The sequence below is a fragment of the Pieris napi genome, chromosome 16 (assembly GCF_905475465.1).
Source record: "Pieris napi chromosome 16, ilPieNapi1.2, whole genome shotgun sequence".
NCBI lineage: Eukaryota > Metazoa > Arthropoda > Insecta > Lepidoptera > Pieridae > Pieris > Pieris napi.
Genome location: NC_062249.1, coordinates 2,826,961 through 2,850,711, shown reverse-complemented (window position 1 = coordinate 2,850,711; position 23,751 = coordinate 2,826,961). Strand labels below are relative to the sequence as shown.

Genomic DNA, 23,751 nt, shown 5'->3' with positions numbered 1-23,751 from the left:
CATTTAATTCTCACAGTAATACAATGCCAATCAATTGAAATGTTATTATTTAATACTTTTTATAGCATTTCAAGTCGGATTTTTTGAAGGACTTTATTTTTAATCAGTATTTATTTATTTATTTATTTATTTAATAACAGCACAATGGCCAAACTTAGACTAAAAAACACAATAAACAATACAATAAAATACAATTAAGATTTACAACACAGGGTAGCATTACCCCCTTATCCCCTCCAGGTACACTCTGAAAGCACAATATACCACCCCCATAAGCTTCCCAAACAGGTCGCTCTCCGGTGAAGAGTCGAGAAACCCATTAAGCAGTGAGAGTAGCCGGGGAATGGGCGCTTGTTGTCGCTGGACAGTGCGAGCCGAACGCACAGCGAAAAGGTTATGTTTCCGGCAGCGGTAATATTTGTCCGGGACGTATAGCCTCATGATCTCTTCCAGCAAGTATGCGCTTTCCGTTTCATTCTTAATTACACTCAAACCAAACCTGACCACCGAGAAATCCCTACGAAGCTCTAATGAATTATACCCTAACACCCCCATCAAGAACTTTGTAGGGTAGAGGTAAGGAAAGAAATTGTATCTTCTTTTATATAGATTTCTCAGGAACTTCTTTTGAACTCGTTCGATCATATCCCCATAATACCTTTCATAAGGGGACCATATGACGCAGCTGGTTTCGAGAATTGGCCTTACTAATGATGAATATAGCACCCTAGTGGCAGTGTCCGTCAGACCAACCGAATTTCGCAGAACAAACCCTAATCTCCTAAAAGCAGCATCCGTAATCGTCCGAATATGCTCCGCAAATGAAAGATCGGGCACGAAAAGGACACCCAAGTCGCGGACTCTGTCTACGCGCCTAATAACTTTCGATCCTATGCCATAGTCGCAGAGTATTTTATTCGGAGAGGCACTAAAGGTCATCACTTCACATTTGTCATAGTTGAATTGGAGTTTATTTAATTCACTCCAATGCAGCAGTTCATCCAAATCAAGTTGCATACACAGACGATCATTGTCAGTCTCAATTATTTTAAAGACCTTAACGTCGTCAGCAAATAATAGTATTTTGGAATATTTGATAACGCTTGGAAGGTCGTTAATCATTATTAAAAATAGCAACGGTCCCAGGTTTGAACCCTGGCTAATACCAGAAATTGTTGGATAAGGCTGCGAAATATACTGTCCATATTTAACATATTGGTTACGATTTGATAGGTAACTAGAAAAAAACTTAAGCAGAACAGGTCCACACCCAATTGCGGCCAGCTTTTGGAGAAGAATGTCGTTGTCTACTCGATCAAACGCTTTGTGGAAATCCAAATACACTACATCCACCTGACACCGCCTATCAATTTCACGCGATACCATGTCAGCCAAAGTCAATAGATTAGTATTAACTGATCTGCGTGGAAGAAAGGCGTGCTGGCAAGGAGTGATGTGGGGAATGCATTTAGGCAACATTAATGAGTGTAAGGACATTTCAAACACCTTCGCCAGCGTACACAGAATCGCGATAGGCCTGTAGTTTTCAGCTCTGCTTCTACAATCAGCTTTAGGAACTGGGGTCACGCGGGATGTCTTCCATAACGTTGGGTAGACCCCTGAATATAAAATAATATTGAAAATATGCGATATAGGCAGTATTAAATATTCTGCCAGTCCTTTAATTATATAAGCCGGAATCATATCTGGACCCGGAGGTGTATTAGATTTTAGTTTATTTACACTACGCATAATAACTTCTGTTTCGAAATTTTTGATATCAAAATGATTAGAGTATGCTTTTGGATTATGATTGGCAGTTTCTGGAATTAGTTTCGGGTGATCTGCCAGAAATACCGATTTAAAGTGACTAGCAAATGCCTCTGCCGCGTCACAACCATAATATTCAACATCATTATAAGAAATTGCAGACTCTTTAGCTTTTGGGTTTCTAAGAGAACGAATATATTGCCAAAATTGCGTCGGTTTATTAACCAAATTTAATGAGATGGTATGTAAATAGTTAATGTTAGCTTTGCGAATGTCGTTCTTAATGATTGACCTAAGACGTTTAAATTCTAAACACGCGTTATTATCATTAAGAAATTTCCACTGCCAATGGAGCTGCGCTTTAGTTCTTAATTTAGCGATGATTTCATTATTAAAATATACAGGGTAGACCCTTTGTTTAGTTAACTTTCGAATTTTTCTAGGAAAACATTGATCAAAAGAGCTATATAGAATGCTATTAAAATGTTCCACCGCTTCGTCGACATCATCAATAGCAAGTAATTCTCTCCAGTCTACGTCCTCAAGAATATAAAATAATGACAAAAAATTTCCTTTATTAAAGTTCCATTCATTTACGTTAGTAATATTCGATGGTTCACGGGTTTGCGCAGGCTGGTAAAAATTGTAATTAAGAGTTACTTTTAAGGGTGGATGATGAGCGTCAATTCGGGATAACTCATCACCTGAATCTACCGCTACCACATTCACACTGCTGTAACTCGACTCTTCACCGGTAAGGACTGCATCTAATACCCTGCCGTTCTTATTCAATATTTTATTGAACTGAGTTAAGCCCATTTCAGCAAGGAAACAGTTAAAATTCATTATACAACCTTCACTACAGCTATAAAAATTGAAATCTCCTAATATTAAAATCTTATTGCTATTACTAACTACCTTTACAATATTACTTACATGATCAAACCAGTTTATATACAATTTTTCAGAAGTTGAAGGTGGTAAATAGACAACACAAACGTATACGTACTGGCCCATAAAATTAAACCTAGCCCAAATATCTTCAACATCGCTGCTTTCATATTCAGGTAAACGCGTCAAATGTAAGGGTGATTTTGACAAAAGCATAACACCTCCTCCACGACGCCCACGGTCTCTGCGAATAACAGACCAGTCGCCATCAATGACTTCGGCGTCACATACAGATCCATCCAGATTTGTTTCTGTTATAGCGACCAATTGAACACCGATAAGCGTTATTAGGTTCGTTCTGAATGTTAGTAATTTTGTTTTAAGGCCTCTCACGTTCTGATAATAGGCAACCAGACTTGATTTTTCATTCTTATTATATAGTGTGTTTATTAAGGGAGTCCTATTTTTCTTTTGATTTGCCACGAAAATTAGTTTTCCAAGGCTTGACGCATATTTTATCCGCCCAGCTCTCTTCCGCCATGACTAGGTTGCCACACTTGGCAGGAACTCCAATTTTAAATGATGCGTAATTTCCGCGGGCGTTAAGAGCTTCTACAGAGATATCTTTGGTCGTACAGATGTTTTCAAGGTGCTCACGAACCTGTTCAACGTTTGTCCCATATTTTAAATAAAACAAATGGTAATAACTCATTTTCTCTGAAGCCTCGAGAGTTGTTGACCCCGGCAGTGCAGTACCTCGCACAAGATAACGAGTGCTCAACCGTCGACGATTGACCGGCAATTTTACCTCCGTGCAGTTTACATGATTACAGGAATTCGTTGATCTCTCTGTGTTATTAGGTGATTCTATATGTCTCTTAGGAGCTGCTGGCTTGGGCAACTCCTTCACCTCATCGATGGGAGAGGTATGAGTAATTGGAGCCGTTGATGCATTTTTGCGTTTTTGCTTCCGATTTTTCTTGGTTGGTATTGGATGTAGTGTAGTACTTGCCTCGCTTTGCTTATTTCTATTTGAATCAGTTAATATCGGCTGGCTGGCAGTTCCAGATACGAATAGTTTATCTTCTATGATCTTTAACCGATTATTTAATACTTCAAATGAGTTGTTTAGAAGCCTCGAAATATTATCAGTTAGAGCGAAGACTGCACGTTTAATTTCTCCAGAGACAATTTCCTCAATCATTACTCGCAATTCGGAACCCGAAAGAGATGGCAAAGTCAGCAGTTCTCGATGACGTCGCTGGTTAAAAACTATGTTATCAGTAGAAGCACGACTTGGGTAGGACATATTTAAATTGTCAAGGTTATCGTGGTTCTTACATATTGCACATATCCACGAATTACTCTCGCTAGTACCCTCCGGACTGGCCAGTGCATTGTTAACACATCTAATGTGATACTGTCGTTGGCAAACTGTACATTTTAATGATTGGTTTACACCAACTATTATATCGTTACACTCATAACAATTCATATTTCAATACCCAATTTATGTAGGTAGATAATATCAACAATATTGTACCCAAGATCCAAAAGTGGGTAGACTCGGGTCCAAGAATGTTATTATTTATTCGTTATTTAAAGATTCTCCAATTCTGTCCCCTATCACGAACTCTGTAGAAATATAATATTATTACGCTGTAGATCACTAATTAGCACTTATTTATTGGTTTTTTGTTATACACAGATGTCGAACATTTTACACTTCAAAGCACTTAAATGCACGTTCTTTTGAACGGATAACACTTTCACAGCATCCCGTACGCTAGGTGATAACATAAATGTACTTTAAACTATAAATCTCAAGTAAACAGATTTTAAAATGATTAAATACGCGGACCCGATATTGTTGCGACTTGGTTGCGCCTGCATTTAACTTTAAACTCTGACACAAAATATTAAATAGGTATGTCAATGCGCACGACTTGATCTCGTGATTTTTCCGTTAAGGTGGGAACTGACCAACGTTACGAAGTGTAATGTAACATGTAATGTAATGTTACACAGCGAGCATTCGTGCATTCAGTACGTCGTGTTACGGGGAAACCATTGAGCAACGAGCCGCTCGTTGCTCGCTTTGAGTGATCCACCCGGCTGTCGGTTTTTTGGCGAATCCTTTGACTGTTACGCGGTTCTGTAATTACGCGTCGCACGTCGCGAGTGATCATGATTATGATTTTCTATAAATTGTGTCTCTTTTAAGTACTTTTGGTCCAATTAAATTCACGAGTTGTTCAAAATCGATCGGAGACATGCGTACAAAGTTTTTATACTGTCCAGCCTTGCGATTCTGTAACTCACTTTTCACAGCGGTTACAGAATCGCAAGGCAGTAATCATTTGGTTTTTTAAAATTGCTATCAATGACAAACCACTACATGCGCCTCTGTTTTTAAATAAGTTTGATGTCCAGTAACGTTTTTTCTTCTTCTTAATTTGGATGAAACAATAATTAAGTAGAATAAATGATACCAACGCGTCCTTGCTGTCGGCCATCTCGTGAACACTGGCGGCGAAAGCGGAGCACAGAGTTTTGACGAGCATGTTACGCCGATTTTAAAACACTGCGTAACATGCTTGATGCGTAACACGCTCGATGCAAATGCTACATTACACCTCGTAACTTTGGTCAGTACCCACCTTTACACTATATTCAAAAAAAGTAGATTCTACTTGTAATGTTTTTATGATTGTGATATGATTAAGCTATTTTGCAAACACACAATGCATTTTTTCTATAATTCTGGCCCTCCTAGAATTAAATTTTGAGGCCCACCATTAAAACAGTTTGCCCACCACTGGTCTATATTAAGTTATAGTCTTTGGAAGTTTGGTCGTACTCTTGGAGGAAGGATATATTGTGCAGGAAAAAAAACGAGAAAGATTTCAACTGAAACATTTTTTATTTAAATCATAACTTAATTTTAATAAATAACACTCGTTGGAAGCCTCTACATAAACTAAGAAATAATTTCACAAACATATATTAAATATACAATACAATTTACAAAGGTTTAGATATATAATTTATAACTTTCGTTGTATTATTCATAATATCCAGAAGAGCATTGAAGCAATCAATTTTCACCTAAAAGAGAGACAAAGTTTTATAATATTTGTATTGACATGAAACACCTTTTAATCAAAATCTGTTTTTTTATTGTAAGGCGTTATATTTACCTCACGTCAATAAAATTTGATTATGTAAAGCAGGGGTCTCCAAACTACGGCCCGAGGGCCACATCTGGTCCACGGACAGATTTTGTCCGGCCCGCGGAGAGCTAGCATACTTGAAAACTCCTTTTAGAGAACATATTTTTTAGAGCAAATTAAATTTAGTTTACTGAGTATGTATTCTAATTTTATGTTGAATAATTATTAATATGACATCTACATTCATATGGTCATGGGCTAACTACTCATAACATTGTTGTAGGCTTAATGTTATTGTGATAAAAACATAACTTATAAACAAGCATGGTATGGTATGGTATGGTTTGTGGACTCGTTTTCCGCACTTAGACTCTCACTAGGTCCGTTGTACGTGAGCCCTGGCTAACTAAGCCAGCCTAACTCCTTCCAGAAGCACAGAAGCTTCCTGGGCACTTCGCAGGCTTCACGGAGCGACCTCACTGTTCCGAGGATTTCTGTACGTTGTTTAGCCACAGCCTCGCACTCCAGGACTACGTGGGTGACTGTTTCCTCTGCGTTGAAACAGCCTCTTATAAACAAGCATAATGACATATGGTTTTGGCCCTCGGAACTTACTGGAGTAATCAGTATGGCCCTAAGGCAGGAAAGTTTGGAGACCCCTGATGTAAAGTATATTAATCAAATGTCCAAAATATCTTTAACATAATTTTAATAAAAACATGCAAAAGTTTCATGCAACAATTCATAATACTTTTTGAAATAAAATAATTTCTGATCAATTTGGCAGTCTCATTTTTCAATATAATTTAATTTTAATGTTATATGTATAATTTTTTTAGAATTTATCTAACATTAAAATCACAGTTAACATTATTTTATGTCACTTATTTTGAGCAAATACAAGGGTTAGAAATCAAATCAAGTCAATAAAATCATGTAAAATTTAGAGCATGTAGATTTATGTCGTCCAATTTATTATCTAAGGCACATTAGTTTATTTCTAATTTAATTATTACATTTAATTGATGCAGAAAATAAAAATATTGTTATATATTATGGTTTGTTAACTGGGTCTACTAAATACAAAAAAAAACAATTTATATTACTTTAATAGGCATGGTGCTATCCCATAATTCATAAAAAAATAATCAGTATAATGGCGCTCTACTAAGTATTCAATTGTCTCTTGTCTTCACAGTGTATTTATAATTTGACCAAAAGAGACGAGAAATTTTAACAACTGAAATTAATCTAATTTTTTTATGAATAAGAGCTAGTATTTAATGACTAATTAGTGATGTATAGATATGCAAATATATTAATCTTTATTGTAGTGCAATATTAACAATGTGATGATAAGTTTTTTCAACTATAAAATGCCAGATTATTCAAAAATCAAAGCGGATCTGCTTCTGGATCTATACTTAATTAGTAACAACTTAAACTATTGTTAAAATAAGGTTAAATAAACTGTATTTAAGGTAACATAACAATAATCACAAAACAAACTATTGATGAATATTTGTTCAAATTAGTACAATAACATTTAAATAACTAAAATGTAGGATGTTTAGTTTTAAAAGTGGATTACAATCTTATTGAAAACAAGTAGAGAACTTAAATTATCATATGACAGCATTCTTATATAAGCATTTGTTTAGTGATCATCCCAAAATTAAATTAATAGCATAGCTATAATAGTAACAATTGCCAACAGCAAGCCGAGGAGCGTCAGCCAATCGAAGTCTGCCAGTTGTTGGGAGAGCATCAAGGTGTAGGAACAAGCTAACATCAACGTGCCAGAGTTGTGCCAATCGTGCTTTGACTTCGTGTTACCGCCTGTCAAAACAACAGAAACAACAAAACAAAATGTCAATAAACAACATCAAACATAATTGACAGGGGCTAGTGCAAATGAACGATAAGTGAGGGCATGATCACTGCGAAACCCATACAGCATGCATGATAACAGACCACGTACCTTTGTCATCGCTTTGCGAATTTTGCCTTTTAGCTCTCCATGGTACTACGTTTTTTGGCAGTGGATTACTCTGACTAGCAATATTCTCATCTACCGACAATTTTCGTAGATGTTGATTCATTGTGCGAACAAGCTTTGGGGAATTAAGGTCGGTACGATTATCTTTCTTACAGTTAGTAGTATTTTCAGGCGCAGTTTTAGATTCCTTTTTATTATCTAATTTGAAAATAGTTGCTAGTTCCTCTGATGAATTGTACTCAGTTGAATCCGCTCCATCTTTTCTATCTTCCAATGCATCATTTTCATATATTGACTCGTTAATACTGTCTCGTTGGGATTTTTCGACATCTTTATCCAATTCTTGGTGTTGTATTGTATTTTCTGTGATATTACTTGATGACTTTTGAGTACTCTTTGGAAGAAAAATTTTTTCATTGACTTCTGATATTCCGGCAATTAAGTCCGATATACCATCTTTTAATTCTTTAAACGCGTTAATTTCGGTAATTTCATTCACTTTAGCATCGGAACTCAAGAATGGATTTGATGGATGAAATTTTATGGAAGTTAATTCAGGTTCCGGTTTAGAATCTTTTATACCATCGACAAAAGCTGCGTCATTTTGTAATGAATGAGATACAACATCTGGTATAGATTTAGCATCTTCTATATGCGTCGTTTCAGTACCCAATGCTTTTTCAGAATCATTAATATACGTAGAGTATCCTATACTTTGATCGTCAAAGTTTCGCTCTTTTTCATTACTATGTTTAAGCTGATTTTCAACTTTATGTAACTGATTAGATATTTCTATTAAGCTATCTTCCGTCTTCTTTGCTTTAGAATCGGTGTCTTCACTCGTAGTAAGAGCGTTTGGGATGGCTACATCTTTGATATTTATTTCTCTTCTACCAGATTCTAGATTAGTTTCTTCTGTGGTACAATTTGTTATAGCATTCAAGAAATCGGCTCTACTATGAGAAATCTTATTTTGTGTAATAGATAAATCATTTTTATTTCTATTTTTGTCTAATTCTGCTAATGCTACACCAAGTTTGTTGCTTGTATCCATTGCTTCTTGAGCTAGCATACTAAGGACTTGTTGAAATTCATCTTTAGATGATCGTTTTGATGTTTGTGGTGATTTTTTTGATGGTGAGGATGTCGTGGACTTATCACAAGATGATGATCTAGCAAGATATTTATTTTCGCTGTGAACGAATGAATCATCTTTTGCAAAGTGGTGAATGGGTATGTGCGTATTATTAGGATATAAATTAACAGTATTATGTCTTTGTTTTACCTTATTACGTGGATAACAATCACGCTGCGTGTCGTTGTTTTCAAAGGTTTCTCGGAGACGCCTTATCACGTCGCTATTACTGTATGTTTTCTGTAATCTAGAAGTCTTTGACATGTTAATTGCATCGTCAATCTCTTTTTGCATCACTGTAAATATATTTGCAGATAAAGATCTAACAGCACGTTTTTTCCTTACGTTGCTACCTGATTCCTTATTAAACGGAAACTCTGTATAGTTATTGTTCACAACACCATTATAATCATCCCCGTTAAACAAAGTAGATTGTCTGTTATCTTTGCGTAAGCTACGATAAGCCAAATCATCAGCAACAATATCTGGTGACTTCTTCGGTATGAAACGAGACCTCCCTCTATTTTCTGGTGTTGCGTGTAAATAGTCGCTTTGTGGAGCTGGAGATACGGGGCCAACTGGAATGCCGAATGGTGGTTGAGGATCTATGGTCTTCAGTCTACTATTGGTCTGCTTAATATTTCTGTAAACAACGTCATCATAGATAATGTCCGGTTCGTTTCGTTCTGATTGCCTGTCATCGTCTGATGCGTATGGCACATACACAGGTGATGCCAACATGTAGCTAATTTGCGCTTGAGAATCTCTGTAATTAGATTTTTCTTTGTTTGTTAAAGAATTCATGCGTCGGAAAGCCATATCATCTTGAAGTTTATCGGGTAATGTAGACCTTCGACTTATTCTTCTCAAAGGAGTGGAAGGTTGGCTCCGAAGTTGAATATCGTCATCATTACCGTTCCAATCGTTACAACAATCATTCGTTTTTGGAGTCATTAATTCTCTTCTCTCAGCTCTGTCTAATAAATCTTCATCTCCTAATCCAAGACTATTATAAATTGCTTCCAATTCATTGAGAGCATCGTCAAGGTTTGTAGATTTCCTTCGTTCTGATCCGTCTTCGTCTGACGGAACTTGATAACTATTTTGTATAAATGTATCGGATTTGTGTCGTGTGTGTGTTTTTGGCGAAGTGGAAGATTTTGGAGGTTCTACCGTTACAGAGCGTTTATATTCTGTAGTAGCTTGCCATACCTTAGAGTCTGATGGTGCATTAACATTTGAAATTATTGCTTTTCCATCATTTTTACTACTTAGATTTTCTTTTGTCTTGTTTTGATCTAATAAAGCTTTATTAATATGCGCCGAACTTGAATATTCGCTCTTAGCTCTTAAATTGGAGTAAATTTGTTGTTTTCGTTGTTTTTCCGCGTCATCGATTTTTTTCCAAAAATCTGATGCATTTCGAGGCCTTCTATATAATACTTGATCCGTCATATTGGATGTTGTTTGAGAATCACTTAAATATTGATGTTCAATACCATTTTGTATGTTAATGGGTCGTCTAGATCTGGGACTTTGATCTGCGTAATATAAATAGTCTTGTGTAAGAGTTGGATCAGGCTTTTTTGTCACACTTGGCTCTAATCTCTTTTTCCACGTAGGACTGTTAATATACATACCGTAATGATTAGGTTCTGCTGATACTGAAGCAGGCCTTCGTGGTTGTTCATTTCGATAATTATAATTTTGTAAGTGATCGTTACTTTGCATTGCTATATGATCTTCTGAGTTAGATAATGGTCGTCTGAGTCCATTTAACCCTGGAACTACAGAGCGTTCTTGACTCCGACGCATTATTCTTTCGAAATCGTTATTGGGTACTCCATGTAAAAGACTTTGGTTAGAGTTAGTTCTGTTGCCACAGTGCGAATTATTTTCATAATACATAGATATAGGGGTAACGACTTTTCGTTGCATATCACGAGGAGGTGGAACAGGTGGAGCTTTTTCTTCTAGTTTAATATTATTTACGTTTCCTAGAGGAAATTTAACACACATAATGCTATCGGGATTCTCATATTGACTGGAAGGGGTTCTTTCTCTGTTATTATGAAGTACATCCCTATGGTGAACATTATTATTAGGACACTTGATAGAGTAGTTGATACGTTCGTTGTTAACTTTTGCATTAAAATTGATGGATGACGCATAGCTTTGATTAGACGGGAATGATGAAACTGATTCCGTTCTCAATGATCTTCGTTTTATGTCATTCGGAATAATGTTGTGATCAGTTTGTAAGTTGTGGACAGGTTCACGTTTGCATGTTCCGTAGCCACTGCTCTGACTTGTGGGCGTACGAGTTAACATTTCAACTTCAGCTTTTGAATAACCCTGTTGAAGTAGTTCAGCTTCCTTATTAAGTTGATTTTCTTCATCTCTTGATAATCTTTTAATATATCGTTCGTTTCTTGCACTCCTAGATTTTGCTGAGCTGTCTCTTGATCGCATTAAAGAATCGTCACTTCTAAATCGAATCATTGAAGACGAATTTGAAGACTTTAGCGAATCTTCGTCACTACTGGATTCACCTTTCAAACTATTTCGCAGTGCCTCAACACGGGCTTTGAGTCTACTTTTTCTACTTTTTTTGGGAGGGTTATCTAAATTCATCCTTTCCAGTCTGATTGTATTATCATCTTTCACTGCAAGGTAGTCATGATAATCGGGTACATCTCGACTTCTGGGTTGATAGTTCAAGAAACCCGCTGAGGGATCAGATAATATGCCATCATCGGTTATATCACGAATGCTGTGATTGGCTAAGCTTTGAGCTCTTCGTGTGTCTCGTATGACGATGTGATCAAAGTTATTAACCACGGGAACTCTCTTTTTCTTTTTGCTTTTCTTTTTCGATGGAGATCGTTCGCTAACACCTTCATCACTTTGTGATGACGTGCCACTTTCTTCTTCTTTCTTCTTTCGCCTGAACAGTTTGCCAATTGACCACTTCTTTTCTTTTTTGTTCCGTTCGATGTCGAGGTCCGGTTGCGGTCTGTCGATGTGGCGTTGGACGGAGGCATAGTCTTCGTTGTATGGGCGATATGACGTTGCTGCTACCCCGTTGATGTCACGATGTGGCGGAGAGTTAACAGTCTGAAATTGAGAAAATTATATATGAGCGAAAATTCTTTATACTTAATCTAATATATATAAAATTCTCGTGTGGTGTTTGTGGTTAAACTCCTTCGAAACGGCTCGACCGATTCTCATGAAATTTTGTGTGCAAATTGGGTATGTCTGAGAATCGGACAACATCTAAATGAATAATTTTTCATCCCCCTAAATGTTAAGGGTAGTCCCCACCCCTAATTTTTTTTTTATTTTTAGATTTTTTTTTCTGTTTTTATTATTTATGATACAACATTAATAATACATAAAACCCCTAACTTTCACTCCTCTACGATCAACCCCTATTTTTTATTATAAATGATATACATGGCAAAACGACGTTTGTCCGGTCAGCTAGTGACTACATAGTATAAAACAAAGTCGCTTTCTCTGTCCCTATTTCCCTTTGTATGCTTAAATCTTTGAAACTACACAACGGATTTTGATGCGTTTTTTTTTAATAGGTAGAGTGATTCAAGAGGAAGGTTTATATGTATAATAACATCCATTAAATAGTGGAGAAGTACTGTTATTTTTTAGGTTTCTAATGTGATGTCGTAAATAATTACATTTTTTCCGCTTACATTGCAAACGCAGGCTGAACCCTACGAGTTTTATCAAAATAAGGTACTAAGTATTGTACACATTGAAAAGGTCTACAGAAAAGTCCGTGATGGTATATGTCTATCTCTTATGGATAACCCACAATAACTTTTTTTTGTCATTTACTTTTTACGACAAATAATGGCTAATTTTCGAAGCGATTTTAACCAATACAGCATTAATCCTTAACCAATTAAATACCTTGAATACATTGTTCATTTAATATAGATCTATATAGCCCTTTACACCGTATGATTTAAGTGAATATTTTCGAAGATATTACAGATTTAAAAATTGCGGGACGTAGCGTTTGCGGCGGTACCGGCCGGCCGCAGTTTTTCTGTAGTGTATTTAGTATCAGCATTGCACCCGTGCGAAGCCGGGGCGGGTCGGCTAGTATTCTATAAGGTTTTCAACATAAACCTTTGCAGTAATATTACTTTAATTTAAAACAGACAGTATCGTCTTGCAGTCTAGTCTTAGAGTCGAGCAAACAAGGACAGCGGTCTGGCATGTGTTCAAATTCACAAGTTTTTTCTGTTTGTTTACAGCTGGTATACTGAGGAAACGCTTTATCATTTAGAAGTCTTAAGTTCAAAGTCGTATTGCGTAACGTATGCGAAGCAGATAAAGACACTATCATCATTGTCGATTAAGATTTTTAAATCGATAATAACAAAGTTTTTTTTTTTTTTTCAAACGGTTCAAATATAATTAAATGTAGCAAATACCTTAGTAATAGTTCACAAATATAGAAAGGAATGTCTTTTCTGTCTTTTTAAATAGATTATCAGAAACTTACAGGTAAAAAAGAAACAAAATAATCATTATTTCTTCGATCAGCAACCAACATCATAGAAAAACATCCAACACTATTTGAAGAAGACACCCACGAATTGGCGCGAGAGCGACAAACACAAATATTTTATCAACACATCATATTTTATTGGTTCTCTTTAAGAAAATATAGTCTATTTTTTCCACTTATTATATCACATAAACATTATTTAAGTGATTCCATAATAATCACAATATTATATTTAATTAGAACAAAAAGCACCACCCGTTGAAATAATATTTACATTATTATGTGTATTATTGTGTGTGTGTATCACAGAGCCAGACGTGTGCTCTATCTGCGTTCCCGCGACTTGTGATTATTTTCACAAAATTAAACGGCATGTGATGTTTTAATAGGACACGATACGATATCAATACGACGTAATATTCGTTTGTTTAATTGTTTATAAAGTAAGTCATAATAATGTAAACAAAGTATTTAGTTTATAAGGAATATAAATGTAGATTTCTAGCGGTGCGGAATTTATAGAATTAGGTTATAAATTATTATATATGTAATGTTGGAGCATTATTAATTTAACACTGTTGCATTAATAGCACATATACTATCAGACAATATAAATTATCAAGCAGGCAGTAGAGAAAAAGATAAAACTTCGGGTACTTAATTAACAAGAATAAAATTACAAGTATCAATTTTGTCTTACATGATTACAAAACTAACATCAAAAATAATCTTAAGAAATTAAAGCAATGTGTTAAATATTTTAATATCTAAATGAAAACGTAGATAATATAACCACACGATATCGGGAAACGGGTGTATTAAATTTATGAACTATTTTTGTTATCGTAATCGTTCACTGTAACTATATTATTTTAGCCTATAAAACAGAACATTCTCTACACGCTTGGATATTAATAAGTTCCCAATTATTTATTTTTTTATCTCCTGCTATTCAGAGGACGCGAGGAATTTTCTCCTTAAATACGCGGATATAAACTTTTTGGTGCTATTTTAAGGGTGATTTAATGCGTTAAGAAGCTAATTAATTCTCGTGGGTGATAAATAGTCTTAGTTAAAAATACGATTGATTCGAATACTCCGTTTAATCATTTAAAGTTGGATTTGCATTTTACCAAATGGGTTTTTTTAAACACGATGAAAAAATATCGTACTATTCATATAGAGTTTTTAATTCAACTCAAAATATTGAGAAAAAGAATTTAAATTAAACATTTATTTAATGAAGAAGAATCTTAAGTAAAAGGTAAATTTATTATATCAAAAATTATTTTAGTATAACGTAACGAATTTTGGGGGGGGGGTGTCTTTTTTTGTAAAACGTATGCGGGGCGGGGATTGAATTACGCGTTATTGTTAATAAAACTTTTGACTTTTCAGTACTTTACACCACATAATGGTAACTTTTAGGTATAAAAAGTCACTGGGTGGTCACGAAGCGTTGTACTATTGGGTACAGAAAAACGTTACGGCGCATTACATGGGGGGGGGGGTCAATAATCTTCAAAAATTGCGTGACTTGAACGCTCTCTAAGTTATAAATATCTAAGTTATTTAATCTTATAAAATATGACATTTCCTGTGTTCTGGCATCCATTAAGAATCTCTTGTCACTAACAAATTCTAAAACGATTCTCAACATGACATGCGTTTTATAAATAGCTTCGAGTGACCCATTTAGCATTATCATAACTACGGCTTCCTTAATAATTCTAAGAGCTAAGTTTAAGCATAACCTATTTTATATAGGGAGAGCAGTGTTGGCCAAGTGGCTTCAGCGTGCAACTCTCACCCCTGAGGTCGATCATGAGGTTGGTTCGATCCCCGGCTGTGCACTAATTAACCTTTCTTTCTATGTGCGCATTTGACATTCGCTCGAACGGTGAAGGAAAACATCGTGAGGAAACCGGCTTGCCTTAGACCCAAAAAGTCGACGGCGTGTGTTAGGCACAGAAGTCTGATCACCTACTTGCCTTTTAGATTGACAAATTATCATGAAACAGATGTATGTATGATGTTGTAGCTCCACTGCTTTTTATTATTTTTTATTATATATAGGAATCAAATCGGGACGAATATTCCAAAAACTGTTGTTTTGCTGAACGAAGACATGATTGACAAAAAGACCAGCATTTTTTTAGACCGAACTATACTGGTTTAAAGGATGTCACAAGATTAAGAAATCAAATTCATCTCCCTAAACTATCGTTATGTCCCTTCAGCTGTCACATTTAACTACGCGTGTCCGGTGTGGACACCGCCTTATTTATCACTGTTACTCTTGACTGATGGGGTGTGTCGTGTTTATAAAAATAGGTATCGTAGTATGTCGTATCTGTGGCTGTACCATGAATTTGACAATTTATATGAAATACTAAGGATTGCATATCCGTATAATATGAAAAATCTAAGTTTGCAGCTGAGAGGACGAAATGTTGAAGAAAAAACAGCAATGTCTTGAGATTACTGTATCTGTTATGTGACTTTTTTATTAATAGACAGAGTGCATTCAGTGCCTGACACACGCCTTCGATTTTTAGGTGTTGGACGGAGCTGTGTGTGTTTGGAGCTGTGGAGGCGAGAGGCTATTTTAAAACACTGACTTCATGTTACAATTATTCCAAGCACAATTACACATTTATTACAATAATTAATGTTTATAAAACCCTAGGTTGTTTCACTGTCCGCGTCTAGAAGAGAAGTACAATTTCATAACAGAAAACATTCATTTTATATAAAATTTAAATAGGCATTCCAATATTCGAAATCAAAAACTTTTTTGTCACATGTGACAAGTGTTGCCTGCCATTACTACATATTCAAACTCCAACAAAAAACAAAGGTCTAATACATGGCGTTTTCCTCACGATGTTTTCCTTCACCATAAGAGCGTGTGTTAATGGCGCACCCAGAAAGAAAAGTCCACTCAGGGTTCAAAGTCCCACCTGACACAAAATTCCAGAATCAAAATGCTAAACTCATCCCATGCGTTATTCTAAGAAACGTATTTTCCATTACCCAATATTCCAAACGTCTTGCACGTCGTCATTCATTATTACATGTCATTTCCTTTCATGTGCAAGGTATGCTCCTATTCATGCTCTTTAAGATTGTTTAGGACGCATCTTTTAGATGACCAGACTGCAAAACTTTATTATGAAACAATTTGGTCGAAGAAATAAAATCTATGAATATCAAACCCTATTAACCTACTCCTTGGGATTGATTTGCTCCAGTTCAAACAATTTGTATGACAATACTTGGGGATTAAAAAGAGTGGCGGAAAGTTTCTTGCCAGTTCTTCTTACCCGCTCTACGCCCTTGACTTGCGAACTGGTAGTAAATGTAAATTTACAATTAATTTAACTTGACAATTCATAAGTGTACTTGTTTACCTAAATGAATAAAGATATTTTGAGTTTGAGTTTGAGTTTGAACCACTACAAGTTGTGTCGTGGTTATATACGCAGAAAACATATACTCTATACATAGTCCCATAGGGACAATCTTCTTAATAAACATCTTATTGTCCTAGGCGCGACAGACAACCCCATGTGCAGAGGCAGAGAAATCAGTCACCTACGTAGTCCTGGAATGCGAGACTGGCTAACCAACGTACAGAAATCCACGGAGCAGTGAGGTCGCTCCGTGAAGCCTGCGAAGTGCCCAGGAGACTTCTGTGCTTCTGGAAGGAGGCTGGCTTAGCCAGGACTTTACGTACAACGGACCAAGTGAGATTCTAAGTGCGGAACCTGACCCAACCTTTAACGTAGAAAACATGACTTAAACTGTGATTTTTAATTCCGTAGAATTCTGACAGCTATCATTTTTTGACATGTCAGAGATGGCAAACCTTTTTGGCCGGGCACATTTTTCAATTTCAATACGAGTCTGAACATTTAGTCAAATGTATAGATATACATACTATACATACATTGTATTTGTTTGTGAATGTATCCATTTTATTAAGTGCGGTACTCCACATTAAATGTGTTTAACGGAGAGTGATAATTACGTCCTTTTTCATCACAAACAGTAAAAAGGCACAAGTAAAGATAAAAATTTTTTTAAAGGTTTACTAAATCTGGAATTAGTAGGCAGTGATGTCAGCTAAAGAATAAAATAAAGTAATTACTTAAAGTTAATTCGATATATTGTTCGTGATATTGAAATATTTGTTATTTTTGTATTAAGTCACTTGTGTAAGCAATATTTCGATTTACCTTTTTGTAGGTAAAACATAAACATACGTGGCATTTTCTTTATTTCCCTCAAATAAGTCAAATTTGTCCCTTTTTCGGTGGGGAACTTTATTAGTAGCAATACTTATGAAATTTCAGAATCAGAGTATAGAAAGAGATTTAATGCTAATATAAAATGTCAAAAACGTGAGCCGTTAATTCAAAATCACATTTCTTAGACCTACTTCATTTAAAGCTACTAAAATAGAACCTTTGACCAAGCCTATTCTTCATAACGCTAATAATTAACGCCTGCTATTAATAATAGAGTACGGACGCTCATTAATTTATATTATCGCATTCTAATTATTCTATTATGTGGTTGTAATTCATGTAGTAGCCATGACAGTCACATATGGTTAGTCAATTGTCAATGACATGCAATTTAAACGTGACTTGTCATAGTTCCTTTGAGAGATCCTTTGGTAAAAGTTAATTTCTTTCTAATAATAAAATGAAGTAAGTAAGTTTGAATTATCTTACAAAGGGATAACATCTTTGCATAGTTTTAAAAGAAATTTAAATAACCCGAAAGTAGATTGTTAATGTCCGTGATTACGAGGTTTCATTTGTTTTTTTTTATATATCCTAAATAAAAATCATAACAGCTCTAGGGATATTCGAAATAGTAATATATATTTTTATAGCTTATTTTCTAATAATTTGATAACACGATGTACACAACTAACATTCAAAATTTTCTAAGTGAATGGAATTATTTGGGAAAATAAAGCATTTTTGAACCGAATCAACCTCTTGACGATAAGTTTTATATCTTAAATACCTATATAAATCCAGATAGTCTTTTTATTTCATAACTAGCTGTGCTTTGCAGTTCTACCCGCGTTAATTCGGTCACACCACGATGTTCTATAGCTGAAAGCTTTTCTCGGGGTCTTTGTTAGATCTGTCTTCCATAATACTGTATGACATCAAATTGCTCTATTGTTAATAGTTTTCGCAGCGATTTAGTTTTTTTTTAGTATTTTTTCACGCCGTGGGTTACACTATCGTAATTTCAAAAGAACCCTATCATAGACGTAGGGTTATATTGGTGAAATAATTCTTCAAACCAGTCCTCCCATTTTGGAGCCTATTCAATACCTAACCACTCCTTATATGGAAATTGTATTCGTTTTTACAACAAACTCCCAAGCGAAATTAGAGAATTATCACTAAATAAATTCAAAGCCCTTGTTAAACGAAAATTAATCAACAAAGCTTTTTTAAATTTGAGGACTAGTTAAATGATCCTAATCCTTGGGATTGAATTGCTCCAGTTCAAACAATTTGTATGACAATACTTGGCGATTAAAAAGAGTGGCGGAAAGTTTCTTGCCAGTTCTTCTTACCCGCTCTACGCCCTTGACTTGCGAACTGGTAGTAAATGTAAATTTATGATTAATTTATTTTAACGATTCAAAAGTGTACTTGGTTACCCACTTGAATAATGATATTTTGAGTTTGAGTTTGAATCAACTTCCCTTTATAATATTAGTGTTGATACGCTTTCGAATTTCCCGTCCCGACGCGACAATTTCGTGGCGTATCTTTATCAAATAATTTAAACACCACAACAAATAAAAACGTGAGAGTTCACACAATATGGAACTATCAGTGCGTCATGCAGAGGCGCCGAGACAAATGATTTGCGTCAGACGTTACAACACTGAATAAGTCACGCTTTGCCACTCCTGATAATTTAGTTGTTTCTAGTACTTATACCTACTACATATAGATCTTAGGTTCATTGTACGATTAGAAGGAATGCAAATCGCAATAGACATTTATTTTAAATACTGGAAATTTGCTAAAAAGGGTAATGTAGCTATGGGTAAAATAATATATAATCTTTTTTGTTTATAATATTAGTAAAAAAGTAAGTTCACTGACCATAATAAAACAAAAAACATCTGTTTCGTGACCGTTTTTGAGTTAAACTTGGATAAATTTATAATTTACTTTAGAAAACATTCTTACATAATAAATCTAGTGAGTTATCATAGCAGTGTATATTTCAATCATAACATAAGTATCTGTATTTATATACAGAAAGATTCGACACGTTTTTGAAATACGGGGGTCGTCATATTATATATTTTCTTTATATATCATAGCTTGAACATACGCATAATGTTAATACTCGAAACAAACGCCGGCTGCAATTTCTGCGTTCTAGACTGTTTATAGTTAGTCATTCTTTTTTGGAAAAAAAGGATACTTTTCTTTAATAAAATCCCAGAGGTTCTTTCATCTCTGCCTTTTAATAAATTTAAGAAATGTATTAAAGAAAAGCTGTGTAAAAAGGATTACTATAAAGTTAACGATTATCTAGTTGGTAAAAGGGCTTGGGACTAGTGCTAGACAGGGTACTGCTAATTAATTTGCGATATTTGTTTTAAAAAAAGTGTTGTTTGACATAGTCATTTTGTATGATGATTTGCTATTTTAAAAGAGTACCAAGAGTTTTTTACGCCGGCTTTTTCTCTCGGCCTACACCCTCTGTCTTCTTTGCCGATGAGTAGGGATGACTACCGATTCAAATTTAATGACGTGGAAGTGATACCTATCTTATATACCATAATAAACATATTTTCTTTGTCTGTCCTTGTTTTAGCATTCTCAATACTAAAACCTATTTACTGAGCCTGAAGACACTGTATGCTTGTCTTTCGTCGTTTACGTCTGCCTAGAGTTCATTCAAAAATGTCACCCAATCCAACGGACTTCTTATATGTTTATTTTATTTTTTAATATATGTTAAGGCCTTGTAAATAACATGTTTTTTTAAAGTATAAGTGCACATTTAGTATAGCATATTTAACGTGTTATTCACGTGCCAATAAGGTATTTATATAAATTAATAATACATCCGTTGAATGTTTCGATGCGTGTGAGCTGTGAGCTAGATTTAAATTGTGTAGGTTTTGTTTTATTTTAACGACATTGTAATAAACTATTTATAACTATTAGACGTTTTTAGCTCTGGATTCTCATAGAAAAGCAATGTTTAGTCATGCTAGTTTATGCCTATATGCGCAGGATTACTTAAATTTAAAAAAAAATTACGAGGCATAATAAATTAATAAATTGCTTAGATTCTCTTAGTGTGCTGTATTTGTAGTTTGACGGTTTATTCATTGAGTACTTCTGTCCTAAGTTATTACGTAATTAGCTAACCTAACAACATCATATAGTATGGTCACTGATAACAACATTTAAAATATTTTATGTTTTTAATAAACAGATTGTCTTGGCAATCGCATTCAAAATTATTTAATATAATATTACTCGTAAAACATAAAAAAGAAAATATATTATTATATTAATATATTATAATAATAATATAAAAAATTGAGGCGTCTAGTTTAAACCACAACTAAGTTATAGGGGTCGAAAATGGCCTGAACTGTTTCGAGTAAAGGATCGTACTTCTCTGGCTATTTTTTATATGATATATCGGACTATGTCATTTACTAATGGAGTATATATAGCTTTTTATAATATTTTACACGACTATTGGATATTACTACTTGTTAATAAACTAAAACAAACTGTTCCAGCGATTTCTTTCAAGAATGCGTTTTCGTCAAAGCTCACCGATGTCCAGATAGAACATTCTGATAAACGAGCTAGGTTTGATATCCATAGTTGCTACCCTCACACTTTAAAATCGATTTTCGAGTTTCTGTAATAATTATCTCGTGTATATCATTTTTGCCTATAGGTAAATAATTGTATATTGTGGTTCTTTTACCAAATCAGAGTTGGCAGGCTTTTATCAATTAAAAATTTAATAACAAGCCATTGTGTCAATTATATTTGTTTGTCGTCATTATCGACACAATATTTTCAATTTATAATATACACATATTACATGTTAGGTATAAGATTACAGTTAATGGAGTAACAAAGACAGGTCGTCAAAGAATGACATTTCCGGACGTATAACCATAGACGGATATCGGATATTAAATACAGCTGGCGACCATTAAATATTATGACGTCAGTTCCGCTGACTATGTTTAAAATACCTACTTTTTTCTTCTTTCAAAATAAATAGCGTTTAAATCCTCGTTATTACTAAACGCTGTTTTTATTACTGGCTGTGCTTTCGAATTTTTCGCGTTATTTTGGTTTGAGTCTGGTGTCATGGATTCGAGTAAATGTTGTATATTTTGCAATGAATTGAAGATTTCTCAGTCTTCTATATCATAAACTCACTTACTTTTCTAAAAAAACAGTGCGCGCGTACAAAGTACACAACTCAGAAGTGAAACTTCTTTGGCGAACAAATTTTTCATATTTGTACAAATCAACAACTTTATATTTCGGAGACTGAGGCTATGTTCACATGTAACGCGCGACAAAAACGCGCGACAAAATATCTTTGTGACGCTAATATAATTATTATTGCGTTTCATCCGTAAAAAAAATACCCTCACGCGCCTAAAGAAGTTTCACTTAAAAAAACTTTTTATTTTATTTTCTAATATGTAGATACAATCTTTGCCCTGTCGATAAGAAGCAAAAAAGCGGAGTTTATTTTTAGTAATTAAAGATTTATTTAAGAAATATTTCGTCTAATATTATCAATGTCACGATAGAATTGTCTAAAATACACGTGAGTCATCTTTAGGCTTGTAAAATGAAGAATATTTTAAACAATACTAAGCTACCTTTGGTGCAAAGCAATTTACCCAAAAAATACAAAATAAAGATTGAGGTAACAGTTATTGTCTAGTGCAAATAGAGGCTTATAGTCAAAGACCAATTTTTGCTGTAGTAATGTGTCCCAACGATTATCTAGATATTACAAAGGTCCTAAAACGAAATAGGAACGTGAGTCCATTCGAACGTTTTGGGGACTCAATTTGGGAAAATGTGGAAAATCGTGGAAATAAATGAGTTTTGTTTACGTATGCGATCCCTTTTCTACCTAATAAGGAATTAACTTATTGGCCTAGGTAACAATGATTAAGCGAAAACGATTTTTATACTGGACTAGCGGCCCGTCCCGACTTCGCACGAGTGGACATTTTTTTTTTAATTTGTAGATATTGATATGGTCTCTAATATTGTGGAACATATTTTTTTCTATCATTGATAGTTTTAATATATTTTATAGGCATTTTCTTTACCTTCTTTAATTATTGTAGTTTTAGGAGGATCCTTATTTTTTCTTTCAATTAAAATAGCATATATTAATCAGTGGTAAGGTAGCATTCAAATGGTGATTTCGATTTTTTTTGATAGTTTTACGAGAAACTACATTTAATATACCTTCTGAATAATTATAATAAATAATTTAAGAAACAATTTATATAGTTTTAGATTGACATTTGAATGTTTTTTTACAGTACAGGGGCCAACCCGGTAGAAAGCTAACCTGATGTTAAGTGACGAAGCCCATGGACCCTCACACTGCCAACAGGCTCGCATGTGCGTTGCCGGCCTTTTAGGAGTTGATACACTCTTATCTTCGTATGTCAAAAAGGTTTATGGAATAGGAGGCAAAGTAACAGGCGGTTATAGTCACCTGCAACGCCAGAGGCTATCGTGTGTTGCCGACCTTTCAGGGAATGGTACGCTATCTTCTTAATGGCCCATTAGTCTTATTGGTTCGGAAATATGTACCAGGTACCTCTATTGGCAGCTGGTTCCACAAAGAGGTGTTACAGGATTATCGTTACTTGAGTTTGGTTGGATAGAGGTCTTACCGTAATAATTATATTCTTAGCTCTAAAGAATCCCAGGCATTTCGTTATTTGCCAAAATTCTGTTAAATATTGGCAAAAAACGAAATGCCATTTTTTTTTCATCTTTAATTGTTTATAACTTTTGCAATTTTTGATGTGCTAATACACGCTTTTGGCACATTTTTCTAGACGTCATTCCGGATCCAATGAGCTATCTCACATAATTTTAAGAGTAGTATCTCTATTTTGTACCATTTTCAACTTGTCGGCTAGACTATATAG

General features: G+C 34.7%; 1 protein-coding gene across 3 annotated transcripts; it reads right to left on the bottom strand.

Annotated features, from left to right (window-relative positions):
• Positions 1-5,565: 5,565 nt before the first annotated feature.
• Positions 5,566-13,826, bottom strand: LOC125057020. 3 transcript variants are annotated; one of them, XM_047660434.1, is made up of 3 exons: positions 13,506-13,826; positions 9,119-12,085; positions 5,776-7,673 (listed from the first exon to the last, which is right to left on the bottom strand). In XM_047660434.1, the coding sequence occupies exons 1-3, from the start codon at positions 13,557-13,559 to the stop codon at positions 7,626-7,628; spliced, it is 3,069 nt and encodes a 1,022-aa protein (XP_047516390.1). In that variant the 5' UTR covers positions 13,560-13,826; the 3' UTR covers positions 5,776-7,625. The 3 variants fall into 3 exon arrangements, 2 of the variants coding, with proteins under 2 accessions (XP_047516390.1, XP_047516389.1); XM_047660433.1 differs by having other exon boundaries at positions 7,816-12,085; positions 13,506-13,823; XR_007118151.1 differs by lacking the exons at positions 5,776-7,673; positions 9,119-12,085; positions 13,506-13,826 and adding exons at positions 5,566-5,769; positions 7,816-7,952.
• Between the last annotated feature and the right edge of the window lie 9,925 nt (positions 13,827-23,751).